This window comes from Otolemur garnettii, unplaced genomic scaffold (genome assembly GCF_000181295.1).
Source record: "Otolemur garnettii isolate 467f Iridium unplaced genomic scaffold, OtoGar3 scaffold00151, whole genome shotgun sequence".
NCBI lineage: Eukaryota > Metazoa > Chordata > Mammalia > Primates > Galagidae > Otolemur > Otolemur garnettii.
Window position 1 is genome coordinate 1590665 of NW_003852546.1, and position 13745 is coordinate 1604409.

At 57.2% G+C, this 13745-nt stretch overlaps 2 protein-coding genes and 1 non-coding gene across 3 annotated transcripts in view; all 3 read left to right on the forward strand.

Annotated features, from left to right (window-relative positions):
• The window catches only part of ZDHHC1 (zinc finger DHHC-type containing 1), a 21511-nt gene extending 12717 nt beyond the window's left edge, over positions 1–8794 (forward strand). The window contains exons 4-12 of the mRNA XM_012811127.2: positions 372–547; positions 3656–3757; positions 4112–4236; positions 4336–4494; positions 4744–4856; positions 7635–7717; positions 7946–8039; positions 8166–8217; positions 8323–8794. Of these exons, the coding sequence (XP_012666581.1) occupies positions 372–547; positions 3656–3757; positions 4112–4236; positions 4336–4494; positions 4744–4856; positions 7635–7717; positions 7946–8039; positions 8166–8217; positions 8323–8609 (1191 nt within the window). The 3' untranslated portion in view covers positions 8610–8794. The remainder of the gene's footprint in view (positions 1–371; positions 548–3655; positions 3758–4111; positions 4237–4335; positions 4495–4743; positions 4857–7634; positions 7718–7945; positions 8040–8165; positions 8218–8322) is intronic.
• A 3664-nt stretch (positions 8795–12458) lies between these two features.
• On the forward strand, positions 12459–13745 carry TPPP3 (tubulin polymerization promoting protein family member 3). The gene is made up of 3 exons (XM_023518926.1): positions 12459–12647; positions 12926–13079; positions 13194–13745. The coding sequence occupies exons 1-3, from the start codon at positions 12460–12462 to the stop codon at positions 13380–13382; spliced, it is 531 nt and encodes a 176-aa protein (XP_023374694.1). The 5' UTR covers position 12459; the 3' UTR covers positions 13383–13745.
• LOC111728344 lies at positions 12716–12877 on the forward strand. The gene has a single exon (XR_002775665.1). It is a non-coding gene; the product is annotated as a U1 spliceosomal RNA (small nuclear RNA).

The following is a 13745-nucleotide window of genomic DNA, read 5'->3' on the forward strand; positions in this document are numbered from 1 at the left end:
AAAAAAAAAAAAAAAAGAAAAAAAAAGACCTTAGGTTTGGCCTAAGTTCAGACCAGCCAGGTCTTGTGCTGGACCTGGAGCAGTCAGGCCAGGGCTCTGTTTTTGAGCCCCTAGGTGGCAGCAGTGGGCAGTGTTGGCTGTGGGCTCCATTACCAGATGGCCCCTCTTCTCTTCTATTTAAGGGGATGGGGTCCCACTGAAGAGGGTCTGATGAGGAGGCTCAGGGTAGCTGGAGGTGGGAGGTGGCACAGGCAGATGATCTCTGCTCTAGGGGAGTTGGCCTTTGGGGTGAAGAGGTTCCCTGGCCACAGGGAGTGGGGCAGGCTCCCTGCCAGCAGAGTATAGAGTGAGTCTTTAACCTGCTGGGCTAGTGCATGGGCGCCATCTTTGCTGGCCACCTCGTGGTGCACCTGACCGCCGTCTCCATTGATCCAGCAGATGCCAACGTCCGGGACAAGAGCTATGCGGGCCCCTTGCCCATCTTTAACCGCAGCCAACATGCACACGTCATTGAGGACCTGCATTGCAATTTGTGCGACGTGGATGTGTGAGTGCGTGTGTGTGTATGTGGGTACAAGTGGGTGCGGAGTATGCCTGGGGACTAGCAGGGGGTGCATGGCAGAAAGGAGCTGCTAGGGCTTCACAGTTATCCTGGTACTTCAGAAGACCAGACATAGTGGCTTAAGAATGGAATCTTAGCCCTTTGTAAGGGTGAGGCAGGAGGATTACTTGAGGCCAGGAATTCAAGACCAGCCTGAGGAACATAGCAAAACCTGGTCTTTATTAAAAAAAAAAAAAAAAGGGCCGGGCATGGTGGCTTAAACCTGTAATCCTATTACTCTGGGAGTCTGAGGCGGTAGATAGCCTTAACTCAGGAGTTCGAGACCAGCCTGAGCAAGAGTGAGAATCAGTCTCTAAAAATAGCTGGGCATTGTGGTGGGCACCTATAGTTCCAGCTAGTTGGGAGGCTGAGGCAAGAGGATTAGCTGAGCCCAAGAGTTTGAGGTTGCTGTGAGCTATGATGCCATGGCACTCTACCCAAGGTGACAAAGTGAGACTTTGTCTCGGAAAAAAAAAAAAAAAGGATAGCTGGGTGTTGTGGGCAGGCACCTGTAGTCCTAGCTACTCAGGAGGCTGAGGCAAGAGAATGGCCCTAGCCCGAGCTGGAGGTTGCTGTGAGCTGTGACACCACAGCTCTCTACTGAGGGCAAAAAAGTGAAGACTGTCTTTAAAAAGAGAGAGAGAGAGGCTTGGCGCCTGTGGCTCAAATGGCTAAGGCGCCAGCCACATACACCTAAGGTGGCGGGTTTGAATCCAGCCCGGGCCCACCAAACAACAATGACGGCTGCAACCAAAAAATAGCCGGGTGTTGTGGCAGGTGCCTGTGGTCCCAGCTACTTGGGAGGCTGAGGCAGTAGACTCGCTTGAGCCCAGGAGTTGGAGATTGCTGTGAGCTGTGATGCCACAGCACTCTACCCAGGGGGAAAGCTTGAGGCTCTGTCTCAAAAAAAAAAAAAAAAAAAAAGAGAGAGAGAGAGAAGGCAGCCTGGCATGGCGGCTTGCACCTATATTCCACCCACTATTCCAGAGGCTGAGGCAGAGAATCACTTGAGCTCATGAGTTCAAGGCTGCAATAAGGTATGATGGCATCACTGCACTGTAGCATGGGGAATAGAACAAGACCCTGTCTTAAAAAAAGAATCTTGGAGTGACAGAGAAGACCCTGAGAAGGTGATTGGGTGACTGGAAACAGAAGATGTGAAAGAGCATTCCAACAGTTGAAGTAGGAAACAATTGGTACTGCCACAAACATTTCTAGTGACTGATTCTGCGAATGCCATCTCCCCATCTCTTAGAAGCATTCCCACTTGGGGCAGGGAGGAGAGTTAACGCTTGAGGACTCCCTATGTGCTAAGCACAGTGCACAGCCATCCTGCAAGGTGGGCAGCATTTTCTCACTTCACAGAGGAGGAAGAGCCCAGAAAGGCTGACAGGCCTGCTGAAGTCCTATAGTTACTAACACAAGAGCCATATCCACAACCTGGCTGCCTAGCCCTAAGCAGACCCACATTTCCCCATGAGCAGTCTGAGGCCAAGAGAGGCCAAGCAACTTGCCCCAGGTTACACTCCTGTTGAGGAGAGGAGTCAGAATGTAAAGCACCCATATCTTCTGGCTGATCCCAGCTACCTCTATGGAGGCCTTCCCCAACCTTCTGGAGCTTCCCAGTCTCCCCCCTCAGGTGGGAGATAAGGGATGAGGATGTGGTCCAAGGCTAGAGCCACATGTCTAATCTGAAGACCCAGGCAGCCAGTCAGAATTCTGTCCCCTGGAATTAGAAGCCTACAGTGGTAAGGTGTGAAGGACCTGGTCATGAGGCCACCCTGCCATACACTAGGTACCAGTCAGCCTGGTGTCTCTGGGTGGCTGCTCTGGCGGTTGGTGCCCATTGCAGGGCTCTGTCTTTTCTGGGGAGGGGGTGGTGCCGCATTCTCCCACACTCCTTTGGGCCTTCGGAGGTTGGGAAATTCTCACCTGCATGCTAAGTGTGGCTACCCCTCAGCTGACCTCCTGCAGTGAGCTGCCTTCATACCCACCCAGATGGCAGCTTGCTCCTCTTTTTTTTTTTTTTTTTTTTTTTGAGACAGAGCCTCAAGCTGTCCCCCTGGGTAGAGTGCCGTGGCATTACAGCTCACAGCAACCTCCAACTCCTGGGCTCAAGCGAGTCTCCTGCCTCCGCCTCCCAAGTAGCTGGGACCACAGGTGCCTGCCACAACGCCCGGCTATTTTTTGGTTGCAGCCGTCATTGTTGTTTTGGCGGGTCCGGGCTGGGGATTCGAACCCACCACCTTAGGTGTACGTGGCTGGCGCCCTAGCCGGGGAGAGCTATGGGGGCGGAGCCAGCTTGCTCCTCTTGTGACTCCTTTCTTTTTTCTTTATTCTTGACTTTTTTTTTTTTGAGACAAAGTCATACTCTGTTACCTGGGTAAAATGCTGTGATATCATCATAGCTCCACAGAACCTCAAACTCTTGGTCTCAAGCGATCCTCTTGCCTCAGCCTCCTGAGTAGCTGGGACTACAGGTGGCCACCAGTATGCTTGGCTACTTTTTCTATTATTATTTTTTTTTTTAAGTAGAGAAGGGATCTTGTTCTTGCTAACGCTGATCTCAAACTCCTGAGCTCAAGTAAACCACCCGCCTCAGTCTCCCAAAGTGTTAGGATTACAAGCGCCTGGCCCACGGCTCCCGGCCTATGCTTTTGACTAGTACACAGACTGTTTTTTGGAAGAATGCCAGTAAAATGCCCGTAGAATGGCAGGGAAAAGGGGAATGGAAATGTCAGGAAGAGCAACGCAGGCCCTGGTCCCGGTAGCCTTGCTGTCCTGCTCCCTGCGCCCTACACCTGCATCTTCTGGCTTGTCGCTGAGGTTCTTTGGGAGGGAATCCCCTTTTCCGTTTCATATCACCCTCACCTAGGTGTGCGGTCCATAGCACAACGCGCTCCCAACCCCTCCTTGTCCTTTGGGGCCCCTCCTCGCGGTGCCTGCAGGGGGCGCGCGCTCCTCTGTGTGGCGAAGGAAGCGGCTGGAGTCCTCCCCGGAGCCGCAGCGCTGGCGGAATGAGCCTGCTGACCGCACGGTGCCCCTCGCCCGCAGGAGTGCCCGCTCCAAGCACTGCAGTGCCTGCAACAAGTGCGTGTGCGGCTTCGATCACCACTGCAAGTGGCTCAACAACTGTGTGGGCGAGAGGAACTACCGGTGAGAGTGGCCGGGCTGCAGGGGGCCTGGGTCGTGTGTTTGCGGGCGGGGCCCGGGCTCCCGCGTGGAAGGCGGCGCGGGGATGGTTGCTCTGAGACAGTGATGCTTCTGCAGTGCCAGTGGGGACGACTGAGGGTGGGTTTTGGGGTCTTCTGCCTTGCTGGCCCAGAGAAAGGTGGCACCAGATGAGGTGGCCCCCCCAGCTTTACTTTGGTTTGTACTTTTGGCTTCTGAAGAGTTGGGGCTGTGGGCTAGAGGTGCAGGCCCCCACCCCCAGCTGTGAGCCTTTCTGAGCTCCTGGCCTTACTAAGCTGGAGCACACAGATGCTGACAGCGGCTGGTGGTTGGGTCCAGGCTCTTTCTACAGAGTGTAGCATCTGCTTTACTGGGTGTCCTGCTCCTGGTGCTGGTGGCCACTTATGTCTTTGTGGAGTTCTTTGTCAACCCTATGCGGCTGCGCACCAACCGACACTTTGAAGGTCAGTTTAGGCCCCAGGCCCATTCCTACCCCCGACCCTGGGTCTGTTCTGGTCACTGGTCAGGGCCCTGGCTGGTTGCACTTTGCCTGTGCTTTGCAGTCCTGAAGAATCACACAGATGTGTGGTTTGTGTTCCTGCCTGCTGCCCCTGTGGAGACCCAGGCTCCTGCCATCCTGGCCCTGGCTGCTCTTCTCATCCTTCTGGGCCTGCTCTCCACAGCCCTGCTTGGCCACCTGCTCTGCTTCCACATTTATCTCAGTAAGTGCTCCTCCCCACCTGCCCTGCAGGGTATGTAGGTCCTTAGGCTGCAGGGAGGACCCTAATTGGGCTGTAGACTCCTGAAACTATGCCCCTTTCCACTGCTGGTTCTTTATGATGGCCTGGTCTCACCCTAAGACTTAGTGTATTTGGGGACGCTGGTTTCAGCCTGTAGCTGGGTGCCCTCCTTACCCTTATGAGTTCCAGGGTCCCCTCTCCATTGCACTGAGCCCTCTCCCCCCCTCCCAGTTTGGCACAAGCTCACCACCTATGAGTACATCGTGCAGCACCGCCCACCACAGGAGGCAAAGGGGGCCCACAGGGAGCTCGAGTCATGTCCCCCCAAGATGCGGTCCATTCAGGTATAGAGGTGGCCCAGAGGGCTGAAGGGTGGGAAATGGGGCTGGTGTTGGGAGTGTGGGGGGCTGTGTAGAGAGCAGCAGTGAGGATGCAGAGCATGGAAAACCAGCCTGGAATTGCCTCTGGAGGACGGATATTGGGGGCAGCTGGGGCTAAGCCTGTACTGAGCACCTGCCCATTTGCTTAAGTGTGGACACAGCCAGAGGGAGCTGTGTGTTTCCCCGGCCCTGGCCTCATGTGCACACCTGTCCAGGCTCTAAGCATGCACTGGAGGGCTTGGAATGTGGGAGCCCTGAAGCAGACAGGTTGGGGCTGCAGAAGAGAGAGGGATGGACCAGTGACCAGGACTGCAGCCAGTATTGGGACAGTGGCCAGGATGGAGCCATCAGTTATTTCCATCTGTGACCTTGAGCCCTTATACCCATTATCCTGCTTTATCCTTAGAACAGCCCATAAAACAGGTACTGTTGCCACACCCATGTTGCAGATGAGCATACTGAGGCTGAGAAAGGTTAAGTAGAAGCTGGGTCTAGGAGAGTTAAAGTCTTCCCACTCAGAAGCAGGGGCTCTGCAGCCTGGCCAGCCCAGTTGCTGACAAGCCTATCCCTATTCCCACGCCCCGTGGCTTCCTGAGGTCAGCAGCTGGGGGTGGGGTGGTCCAGTCCTCAGAGCCTCTAGGGACTGGGAAGGCAGGGGGCCCAGGCATGAATTGCTGGGAAGGCTGAGTGGTGGATCCTGAGTCCTCATGGCAACTGGACACAAACATAGGCTAGTGGGTGGATTGGGGTAGGGCTTGGGACCCCGCCTCTTCTGTTTTCATCCCCAGGGCTGGACCCTGCATGTGGGCCAGGCTGCCAGGACTGTGCAGGCCTGGGCCTGGAGCATGCTGGCTGTTGGTGGAATCCTCTCTGCCACACCACTGTATACCTGCCCTGGTGCTAGGCACTGGCCTATGTGAACACAGTGGCAGTCCTTCTGCCATGGACATCGTCACAGAGAGGACTGAGGCAGGCGAAGCAGGCAGGAGATTCACAGCTGGCATCCACTGAGGCAGAGCTGGCCCTGAGATGCCCAGACTCCAGGGCTCTGTGCCTCTGCTCTGCCTGATCTTTGGGGCCCAGTGTGGCAGCAGTTCTGTCCATCTAAAAATGATTCAAAGGAGGCATACTCAGAGGGTAGATGTGGTATGCTTATCCTCCTTTAGAGGGGAGAGAGCTGAAGCTGAGAAGTACCATGGTACCATTCAGGAATGTGCAGTTTTTTGAAGGTCTCTGAGGATGGGTCCTAGGGACAGCTGTGATGAAAGGAGGGGGATCTGAGTGAGGACCCACTGGTGAAACTCAGACTTCCCCAGCTGGTTAGGGCCTGGCTCCAGTCCCATCATCGCCCCTCCGGCTTCTGGGACAATCCTCTACCGCTGGTCCCTTCTCTGCCCCACCCTCCAGAACCTGGGTCCCCAGGGTGGGCTTTTCCCCTCTCTGCTGGGCCCTGGAGGGTGCTGGGTCCATACTGGGGAAGGGAAAAGATGTGGGGAGGGTACCCTGAGGTTCCAATCCCTATAATTCGCCTCTGTTCCCTCACCGTGAGCTCCCCTGTCCAGAATAGCACTCCCAGACCTCTTTCCAAAGGATCAGCCTGGGTAGACCTGGGTAGACTTTGGGCAGGGATGGCTGTCTGAGCTCTGTTCCCTAGATTTTGCAGGGCCCCTGTAAGCAGCCTCCCCACCCCCCACCCCAAGCAAGAATGCGGGAGGGGCCCCTCTTTGGAGCCGTTGCCCCCAAACATAGGCTTGTTTTAGAGACAGCGTTGCTTGTTACAGTGTCATTTCTGAGTTAGTCAGGACGCCTCGGTCTCCATGGAAATGGCTGCTGAGAGGGTGACAGCTGTCCGGGTGCGCCTGGATCCCAGGCCCCGCCCCTGCCCCGCTCACACTCTGTACCACGCCCTTCCCAGGCTGACTGGGCCAGGCTTTTGTTTCCTCACCTGCAGCCTTAGGGGCGGGTTGGGGCTCGTCCTTCGGGCTGGGATGTAGTCCTAAGCTGCTCCTGCGACCTCCCAGGTTCAAGGCCCTTCGCTGTTGCTTTTGGGGGTAGGGAGGCACATCTGCCACCCCCAAGGTTGCTGTGAAGATCAGCAATTAAGGAAGTCACAATTCACCCATAAGTCTGGTCCCAGATTGCAGTTCATTCCACCACTCACCTCCTTCCCTTTTAGGGTGAGGGCAGGGGAAACCATTCTTCCCCCCTCACCCCCACACCCAGCAGCTGGAACTGTGGCAGGCACTCTGTGAAGGTGAGGGCATGCCCAGGATTCAGCTCCTAGGGAGCAGGGAGCTGTGCACACAATCTCAGGTGCCCACTCTGGCCTGTGAACTGCCAGCTCTCAGCCAGGGGAAAAAAATCCATTCAGAGGCTGGAGCTCTGAGAAGGGCCAGTAACAGGAGAGGGCATCCCTGAGCTTCCACACCCCTCTGCATGGCTGAGCATCTCTAGAGGGGGTGTGTAGACCCACGGAGCTGGAGCCTTCCTGGGGAGGTGGAGTTTTGATTAAATGAAGTGAGGACCTGGGCCTGGGGCGAGGTCCAGTAAAGGGTGTTTAAAGCCTCCCTCTGCAGAGGGTTTTCCCAGCACAGGTGGGGACCAGGAGGACAGCCTTGGGGCGAGGCCTGGGGCATCTCACAGAAGCCAGTAAGGGTGGCCTGTGTTTGGGATGAGTAGGTTCAGGACTCAGGAGGTCCTTGAATCTGGTCTCCCAGCCCCCCTGACTCCCACCTTCCTCAGGAGACAGAGTTCTACATGCGGACCTTCAGCCACGTGCATGCACCACCCCCAGGCTGGGCCAGGCCAGCATCAGTGAATGCCAAGTGAGTTGGACCTAAGCCACCTGGACATCTCCCATTAGCATGGCAGGGCCATCCCAGGTGGGAGAAAAGGCATATAGGTCAAGACCAAGGCATGGGTCTGGGTACAGCCCAGCCTGGCTTTGAATAGATGAAGGCCGCTATCTGTTGGGAAAGGAAACTCTTATCAGAACCTCCAGCAGGCGGGTTTGCGGAGCAGCACCCAGGCTGACCTTCCTGCTTTCCCCTCAGTCCCTCCAGCCTTCTTGTTACCAGCGGCCAAGTGGAACGTCCACCGTCCTCCTCCCCAGACACTGTCGCTCTGCCTCCGGGGATCCGACCCCAGGTAGAAGGGACCAATGCCAGGCTCCCTGTCTAGTTGGAGGGGGGTGGAAAAGAAGCCTTCCTCTCTGCCATATGCCCCTGCTGCTTTGGCGACGTGGGGCCTTCAGTTTCTCCTGTGCCTCTGCAGAAAAAGAGTACGTGTCGCGTGTATAAGATTCCGAAGGCTGAGATTCTGCGGGGTGAGCACCCCTTCCTGTATGGATCTTATTCAGGGAACTCCGAGGGAGGGAAGAGCAGAGCCCGGAGTCGCAGCCCCTGGTCTCACGTTGCCCTCCTGTGCGCAGAGCCCAGGACCCCAGTCTGCAGCTCCAGCTCGTCATCGACTGATTCCGAGGGCGCCAGCCCGGTGCACGCCGCTGGCCCCGCGGGCGCTTACCATTCGGCGTCAGCCGAGTCCATGGACGTGATTCCCGTGGCGCAGACGCGCCTGGGCAGCGCGGCGCTGGCTGTCCCAGGGGGCAGGGGTCGGGAGCCCGGGCTGGCGCTGCAGGCGCGTGCGCCCGCTGTTTTCGTGAGCCGGAGCAGCGGCGAGCCCGGAGCGCCGGGCGGCCGGGAGGCCCGCCTGGCTTAGCTGGGCCAAGGAACTGAAGGGCCGAGGAGGAGCGGCCGGCCCGACTCTATGCAACATCCCACCCTTGCCGCACCGAGTGCACTTTAGGGGCCCCCACGGCCGGCGGGATCGGCCTCTTTTCCCCCACGACTTAGCAATACCCGCCCACCTGACCATGATGCTCCAATAAACTTTTTTATGCTTTTTGTGGATTTAGTGCTTACTTAGTGGCAAGGTCCATGGGCCCTTGGGCAGCCGAACTACTGTTGGTCAGTCTGGGGGCGGGGGTGGGTGGGAACTTGTACTGTAGTTTGGCCTCCCAAATTGTCATATGGAGGTACAGGCTTGGTGGGGGGGGCCTAGGCGCTCAGGTACCAGGCTCCAGGTTAGGCAAGGCCTTGGAAGGCTACCTGAAGGAGGTCATTTTTCTTTCTTTTTTTTTTTTTTTGAGACAGAGCCTCAAGCTATCCCCCTGAGTAGAGTGCCTTGGCATCACAGCTCACAGCAACCTCCAACTCCTGGGCTCAAGTGAGTCTCCTGCCTCAGCCTCCCAAGTAGCTGGGACCACAGGCACCGGCCACAACGCCTGGCTATTTTTTGGTTGCAGTCGTCATTGTTTTGGTGGGCCTAGGCTGGATTCGAACCTGCCACCTTAGGTTTATGTGGCTTGCGCCTTAGCCACTTGAGTCACGGGCGCCGAGCCAAGGAGGTCATTTTTCTTAAAGAAAAGCTAAATGCAAAGAAACTGAGGGAAAGCAGGCTTTGGGCTCCGGAGATAGCAGCGATAGCAGATGCTGTGAGGCCAAGGCTGAGGAGAGGTGGGAATAAAAGGAGGAGGCGACCTGGAAGGTCCAGGAGCTTTTTCCCCCGCGGCGGGATCGCCATCGGGGAAGCTAGCATTCTAGGGCTGGGCAATGCATGATTCGTTGTCCCCTCCCCTTAGAGCTCTAGCCTCAGTCGGGAGAACTCAGGAGTTGTGTCCTGGGGATGACACTCGTTCAGTGGGTAGCTGTCGTCTTGAGCCAATTGTAGACCCCTGTCAAGGAGAGAAGGGATTTTCCTGTCCCTCTTCATCTCCCCGACCCCCTTTCAGCTCCTAAACGGCCTCTAATTTGCTCTCAGGGAAACTGGGACTCCCCTGGAGGTGGGGGGACAGCTTTGAACTTTAGGCAGAGCCCAGGTGTCATCCGAGGACGGACAGAACCATAGAGGTCTCGCAGCCGGGAAGACCGCAGAGCTGCGGGGGAGGGGCGGGATAAGGCTGCAGCAGCAGCTCCGCCCCCGCGGATCCCGGAGCTCGGAGAGGGCGGGGTCTGGTGGGCGGGGCCAGCATGACCTTGGTCACTCTCCCGTCGAGACAGCCCTGGGGGTGGGACTCGCCGTCTCTATGGAGACCGAGAAACAGGGGATAATACAGAGGAGCCGCCCGGGCTGCAGTCCCGCCCGGGAGCCGGCAGGGAGCGGAGCTGCGGAGCCGCCTGGCCTCCCGCGTCCGTCGGTCCATTCCTGTGTCCTTCTGTCCATCCGAACGCGCACTGCAGGAGCAGACACGAGGTAGAAATCTGTAGGAGACTGGCACGCCGACCACCCTAACGAGTATCCTGCACGATAAGGGGGTGGGAGGAGCGGCCTGAAAGGGGTTCCAACCCCAGTGGTACCAGCTTAGCGGCCCTGCCCTGGCCCCAAGCATTCCACCCTCCAGCCCCCACCTCCTTGTCGGCTGATTGATGACTCCAGCTGTCCCAGCGGGAACGCGGGGCGGGTGGCCCCAGTTCAAGGGCGTGGCCACTCCATCCATGGCCTGCAGACCCCTGCGGCCTGAGGGAGCCTGGCTCCACCTGACCAGCGCTGGAATTACCAGCAATCCATCTTCCTACAGACAAAGTGAGCACTGGATGCAGGATCTTCCTAGTTGCTCGCAACAAGCATCCTGTGGCACTCAGGCTCCCCTGGACATTATCCTTGATGAACTAAGTGTGGTCTCCGGGTCCCTGGTGGGAGATTGCACCTAGGGGACTGCAGTGGGGCTTGGGTCCCACAGAGGTCCCTGTAAAGTAGGAGCCACAATCCCAGAAATTGCAATTTAGGGATAGGTGACTGTGTTACTGGGGAGGAATTCAGTGTCAAGGCCAGAAGTAGTGGGAGAGGGAGGAGCCAGGCAGGCTAAGGCTGTGGTCAGTGGAGACCCTACTATAACCAGTGGCACTAGAAGGTGGTAGCTGAAACTCAGGGTGTGGGGAGGAGGCTGCAGCAAAGGAATGGGTGTGGGTGGGTGGGATCTCAGCACTGTACCTGCAAGCCTGGCAATGGCAATGTATGAGTGTTGACACTGACCAGGGCTGCAGTGCAGGGCTGAATGGTCAGAGGTTGTGGATGTGCAGATGCAGGGGTGCTGAGGGTGTGGTCGGGGGTTTTGATAAACATCTGTGGGTATGTGGGGGGAGCCAGTTGCTGAGGCTGTGGCTGGGGTCTTGGTAAGGGCTGAGGGTGTGGGGACAGAGGGGGCTGCAGTGCAGGGCTGAGGGTGTGGTCCGGGAGGCTGCATACTGGGCTGTGTAATGTGGAGGGAGTTTCAGAGTAGGGCTGAGGGTGTGGGCAGTGGACCAAGGTGGAGGGATGTGGGGAGAGGTAGTGCAGGGCTGAGGGTGTTGTCGGGGGTCTCGGTTCAGGCCTGTAAGTGCATGTGTAGGGGGTAGACATCAAAGGAGAGGTCAGGGCTTAGCCCCAGAGCTGTGGCAGGCCTGAGGGTGTGGTCAGGGTACAAGGCCTAGGGTGTGGAGGGCCAGGGCTGAGCACATGTGGGCCCTGGGAATGTGGACTAGTGTGCTCAGGGTGTGGCTCAGGACCTCAGTGGAGGGCTGAGGTGTAGACGTGGGGAAGTGTGCTCCAGTGTAGGATCCTAGCTTCAAGGCCACAGTCCCACTTGCCAGCATGCATCTTGAGACTGATGATTCTACAGCTCCCACCCAGGATAGCCTCCATTCTCCTACTCTTCCTACACCCCACAGTGGGAGGTTATGGCCCCAATGGGTGGCAAGGGGCCAGGAAGCCATGGTTATGCCCCAGGCATGGGGAGTGCTGGCCTGCCCCACCCGTGGGCTCCCTGTTCCCTAGCCCAGCCCAGCCCAGCAGCACTGGGAGCTTCTCCCTGAGCTGCCCTGACACCATCCTGCCCTTAGCAACATTCTCTAAGCAGCCACCACCCTCCCTTAGCAACTGTCTCCAGGCTTCACAAACTGTGGCCAGGCCAGCCCCAAGCTTCTGCTCCCCTCATGTTTTTGTTTAACAGCAAATAGTAACAAGGCCAGTCTGGGCCAGCTGCACCTCTGCCTAGGGCATGCACCTCAGCCCATGCTCTGGCTCTCTTCTCAGGCCTGGGCTGGCTCTTGCTACAGAGACACTGTCCTCACTAAATACCTGCCCATCCAGCAGCCTGGCCTGGCCCTGACCCAGCTTGGTGTGGAGTTTCCAGGGAGGGGGCCTCTCTGCCACCCTCACTTCCACCCAAGCAGGCCTTGTGCCAGGGCCAGACAAAGCCATGGCCCCAGCTGCTGCCCTCACAGTCTTTCTGGACAGTGCCACTCTGTTCCCAGCCTGGTGTAGGCATCATGATTTCATCTGCTGAACCCTACTCAGAGCGAGGGCTGGCATCAGCAATAGGACCTTTCCTCTTCGGGCTCTTCCTTGGGGGTTTAGGGGCTAGGAGTGCAGGCCCTTCTGCCCAGGCAGCTCCAGCTCCAACTCTGAGTCTATAGAAGTGCTACCAGCTCAGATCTTGAAGGTTTTGAGGGAGAGGCAGCGATGTCCTATGCCTGGGGGAGGGAGGGGAACTGGGCTGGGAGGTGACTGAGGTGGGTCCCTACAGGGTGGCATGGCAGCGAGCACAGACATAGCTGGGCTGGAGGAGAGCTTTCGCAAGTTTGCCATCCATGGTGACCCCAAGGCCAGTGGGCAGGAGATGAATGGCAAGAACTGGGCCAAGCTGTGCAAGGACTGCAAGGTGGCTGATGGAAAGGCCGTGACAGGGACTGATGTGGACATCGTCTTCTCCAAAGTCAAGTGAGCCTCAAGCAGCCCCTGCTCATGTTCCAAGAAAGTGGGGCATGGGGGAGGGGGACCCAGGGAGGATCTTGAGAAGGGGGCAGGGAAATGCCAAAGGTCATTCTTCCAGAGCAAGAATCATTGATTGCATTCCATATGTGCTGACCCCTTTGATTTCTCCAAATGTGGGGAAGAAACTTGATTATATAATTTATGGTGGTTGGAGACTGCAGTTTCACCTTCCCCTGTTGGGGGGGAAGAATGGGGAACACTCACGGTGCCCACATGTCTGTCAGGGGAAAGTCTGCTCGGGTCATCAACTATGAGGAGTTCAAGAAGGCCCTGGAAGAGCTGGCAACCAAGCGATTCAAGGGGAAGAGCAAGGAAGAGGCCTTTGATGCCATCTGTCAGCTGGTGGCAGGCAAAGAACCAGCCAATGTGGGCGTCACCGTAAGTGCCCTGATGGTCTCTGGCGGCCCCGAGGGGGATGTGGGAGATGTTGGCTGTGGATGGGAAGGGCTGGGTTCACTCACCAGGTGCCCCGGGGGAACTCTGTCCAAACAGAAAGCAAAAACAGGAGGTGCTGTGGAGCGACTGACTGACACCAGCAAGTATACTGGTTCCCACAAGGAACGCTTCGATGAGAGTGGCAAGGGCAAGGGCATTGCTGGACGACAGGACATCCTGGATGACAGCGGCTATGTGAGTGCCTATAAGAACGCAGGCACCTATGATGCCAAGGTGAAGAAGTGAGCCAGGGAAGGTCTCCCTCCCCCAGCTAGGCTGCCCCTGCCAGAGGCTCAGGCTTGGGCCTGAGGGGCATATGGAGCGAGAGCCCAGTCCCCTTCCTGCTGGACCTGCCACCCAGAGCTTCCTGCCCAGACCCATGGGGCCAGCCCACCAGGCCTCTGACCCAGATTGCTCTGTGTTCCCTTCCTCCTTTTCTTTCCAACCTGACTTCTGTCCATCTGGGGACAGTCTGTGCCTATAGCCTCACTGCCCCAACCTGGCCCCGGGCATGGCTAACTTGTGCCTGCTTGCCTCATATTTAAGCTGCTGTTCTGGCCAAGTGCCTAACTCTCACCTAGACCTCAATAAAGACAACTTTTGTACCAA